Below are 3,847 nucleotides of genomic sequence, written 5' to 3' on the forward strand. Positions count from 1 at the left end.
TTCATAACAAGGTCAATATTAAATTTGTTTTGTTTCACACTTCTTCCTTCTGTTAACTACTAAACCAGTGATCTGTATTAAAGAACTGTTTTTGTTTGTTTCACACTTCTTCCTTCTGTTAACTACTAAACCAGTGATCTGTATTAAAGAACTACTTGTTTTTGTTTTGAGGCAATGGATGGTCAGTACGTGTGTGCAGCTCTCAGTTCCCAGTATGTGATAGCTGATTGTTGGAACAGTTTCAGCCAGCATCTTTTCCCATATGAGAGTGACTTAACAACACCACTTGTAAAGCGAATCACCAGGGTAAGAAAAAACTTTGTGTTTTTTAACTTATTATTAATGCAGAACATAAAAGTACTTGTAAAATCAACTAGCTTATTTGTTAATGAAGTGGCAGCATGTTATAATTAAATTTATTTGAAGTTTATGATCAAAGTTTTAAATATTTTTTCAATACAAAACATATTTTGGTAACTTTGAATTTCTGTTATTAGTGCAAACTACTTGTGCCTTGACATAATATCTACAATGATACTTTCATGCTTTTGATCTGGTTGTTAATTTGTGACACCTTTGGTTAAAGTACAGAGCTCCTTGTTTTTTTGAATAACTCACTATTTTTTATTACACTGGAGAAAGTATGATGCAAATGGCTAACATTTTAGTTAAAACTGTCTTATTCAAGACTAATAAATTAAACATCTTATAAAAATATACTAATACTTTGCAATATGTGTAAAAAAACTGTATTGCTGTAATCTGATTACCATGTTTCATATGGACGACACGGTACACTGCAGTACTTCACGATATGTGTAGAAATCTTTATTGTTGTAACCATGTTTCATATGGATGATACAGTACACTGCAATACTTCACGATATGTGTAGAAATCTGTATTGCTGTAATCTGTTTACCATGTTTCATATGGACGATATGGTACACTGCAGTACTTCATGATATGTGTAGAAATCTTTATTGCCGTAACCATGTTTCATATGGACGATATGGTACACTGCAGTACTTCACGATATGTGTAGAAATCTTTATTGTTGTAACCATATTTCATATGGACGATATGGTACACTGCAGTACTTCATGATATGCGTAGAAATCTTTATTGCCGTAACCATGTTTCATATGGACGATATGGTACACTGCAGTACTTCACAATATGTGTAGAAATCTGTATTGCTGTAACCACGTTACATATGGACGACACGTTATACTGCAGTACTTCATGATATGGGTAGAAATCTTTATTGTTGTAACCATGTTTCATATGGATGACACGGTGTACTGCAGTACTTCACGATATGTGTAGAAATCTTTATTGTTGTAACCATGTTTCATATGGATGACACGGTTACTGCAGTACTTCACAATATGTGTAGAAATCTGTATTGCTGTAAACTTATTACCACGTTACGTATGGACGTTACGGTGTAGGGCAGTGTTTCACTATTTGTTGAAAACAGCATTGGTCTAATATGAATACTATGTTACCTTGGATGATATGGTACACTACAGTGCTTTGATATGTGTAAAAAAACTGTAGTGCTTCATGTATGATGCAGACTTTATAGTTCACAATTTGCAGGTTATAATAAATGTTTATAAAACTAGTGTAGGATAAACTGGTTTATCATATACACACAAGAGGAAGATTAAATCCCGTGTAAAAACTTTATACTCACTCGATTAGAAACAAATATATTTTCTTTATTGTTATTACAGAAGAGAAAAATATAATTAATGACCTTCTGTTATATTTATAAAGAACATTGACTCAGAATAACTAAAACTGTGGTATTCTGGATATCGTTAAAATGTCTGAAGTAAACTACAACTCAACCTGACCCATATTTTAAAATATCTTGATCTAAAATAAACAACTAACTTAATCATGACCATTCTTAAAGTAAACTATTACTACTACTAAATTAACTGTGACCACATCTTAAAATATCAAAATTTTAAAGTAAACTAAACCACTACTATTAACTTACCTGGACCACATCTTAAAAGAGGCCTCAACAAATATTTTCAGATCTAGGAGCCAGCCCAAAAACTTGGGAGCCAGGTCCAATATAGAAAAGTTATGGAATATATTTTGAGTCAGTTGTGTGGTTATGGTACGAGACATAGATTTACACTAATAAACAAAGAGTTCATTATTAAACTTTATTATATATATATATTAAAGTTAAACTTCAATATGTGCAATTATTAAAATAGTAGACTAAATAACTATAACTTAGGTGGATTCTTGCAATGAATGAAAGTAAAATAAAAATAATCACTGTGATATCGATAGGGCAAGCAGGTTGTTTCAGAATAAGTTTAATCTACTTATCGCTACAATACTGTACAATGATAAGCAAAGGTCTTTTGGTGTGCCTAACCTAACTTCACTACTGTTTGTACCGGGAAATGGGGGCTATATTTATTTACTTTCACAGCAATGAGTGCGTGCTAACAATCACATGATATCAACAATCACTTGATAGTATTGCCTGAACTAACTTTCTTTGGTCCCATCTGAGTCTAAACATGTGCACTGATTGGTTGAACTGAGAGAAAGAAGAAAACAAAATGGCACAAAATTAGTAACGTGTTGTACAACCACAACATTTCATTCCTGAAAAAACATGAATCCACCATTAAAATCCTAGAAACAAAGTTTGATTTCAGACTCAAAGTATGTGAAAATAGTTCTAGACTTCCAAGAGTCCAGAACTGTTCTAGATTCAAGTTTTATTTAGCACATCTCTACACATGAACAAAACGGAAGAAAATACTAGGCACCACAATGAAATTTTTAGTCGCCAGGGCAACCTGGCACCTGGGATTTGTTGAGACCTGTCTTAAAATATTACAATTTAAAGTAAACTAAACACTACTACTACTAACTTAACCTGGACCACATCTTAAAATATCAAAATTTAAAGTAAACTAAACACTACTACTACTACTAACTTAACCTGGATCACATCTTAAAATATCACAATTTAAAGTAAACTAAACACTACTACTACTAACTTAACCTGGATCACATCTTAAAATATCACAATTTAAAGTAAACTAAACACTACTACTACTAACTTAACCTGGATCACATCTTAAAATATCACAATTTAAGGTAAACTAAACACTACTACTAACTTAACTTGAACCACATCTTAAAATATCCCAATTTAAAGTAAACTAAACACTATTACTAACTTAATCTGAACCAAATCTTAAAAAATCAAAATTTAAAGTAAACTGTTACTCAACCTGTGTCATATCCTAACATATCTTGATCTAAGTAAAGTATTAACTTAACCTGAACTATATCATAAATATTATAATCTAATACCCCTAAATGGTCAAGAGTAAATTTACAGATCTATAATGCTAAAATTTGGGGTTTGATTCCCCCATGGTGAACAGAATCTAGATAGCTTATTGTGTAGCTTTTTGCTATAAAACAAACAAACTAAATTAAACTACTAACTTAACCTATGTCATATCTTAAGAGATCTTAATTTAAGGTTAATTATTACTTAAACTTCTGTGTTACACAGTATTTATCAGTGAAGGTAGTTTGGATCAGTGTCTGCTTGTAAAATTAAACTTTTATGTTACACAGTATTTGCCAATGAAGGTAGTTTGGATCAGTGTCTGTTTGTTAAATTAAACTTCTGGGTTACACAGTATTAGTCAATGAAGGTAGTTTGGATCAGTGTCTGCTTGTTAAATTAAATTTTTATGTTACACAGTATTTGTCAATGAAGGTAGTTTGGATCAGTGTCTGCTTGTTAAATTAAACTTCTATGCAACACAGTATTTGCCAATAAAT

The 3,847-nt window shown here is 31.4% G+C and overlaps 1 protein-coding gene across 1 annotated transcript in view; it reads left to right on the forward strand.

Moving 5' to 3' along the window:
* Positions 1–3,847, forward strand: part of LOC106473588 (transforming growth factor-beta receptor-associated protein 1-like) — a gene marked incomplete at its 5' end in the record, with an annotated part of 46,525 nt that overhangs the window by 11,521 nt on the left and 31,157 nt on the right. The window contains one exon of the mRNA XM_013934273.2: positions 172–306. Within this exon, the coding sequence (XP_013789727.2) occupies positions 172–306 (135 nt within the window). The remainder of the gene's footprint in view (positions 1–171; positions 307–3,847) is intronic.

This window comes from Limulus polyphemus, unplaced genomic scaffold (assembly GCF_000517525.1).
Source record: "Limulus polyphemus unplaced genomic scaffold, Limulus_polyphemus-2.1.2 Scaffold6300, whole genome shotgun sequence".
NCBI classification, from domain to species: Eukaryota; Metazoa; Arthropoda; class Merostomata; order Xiphosura; family Limulidae; genus Limulus; species Limulus polyphemus.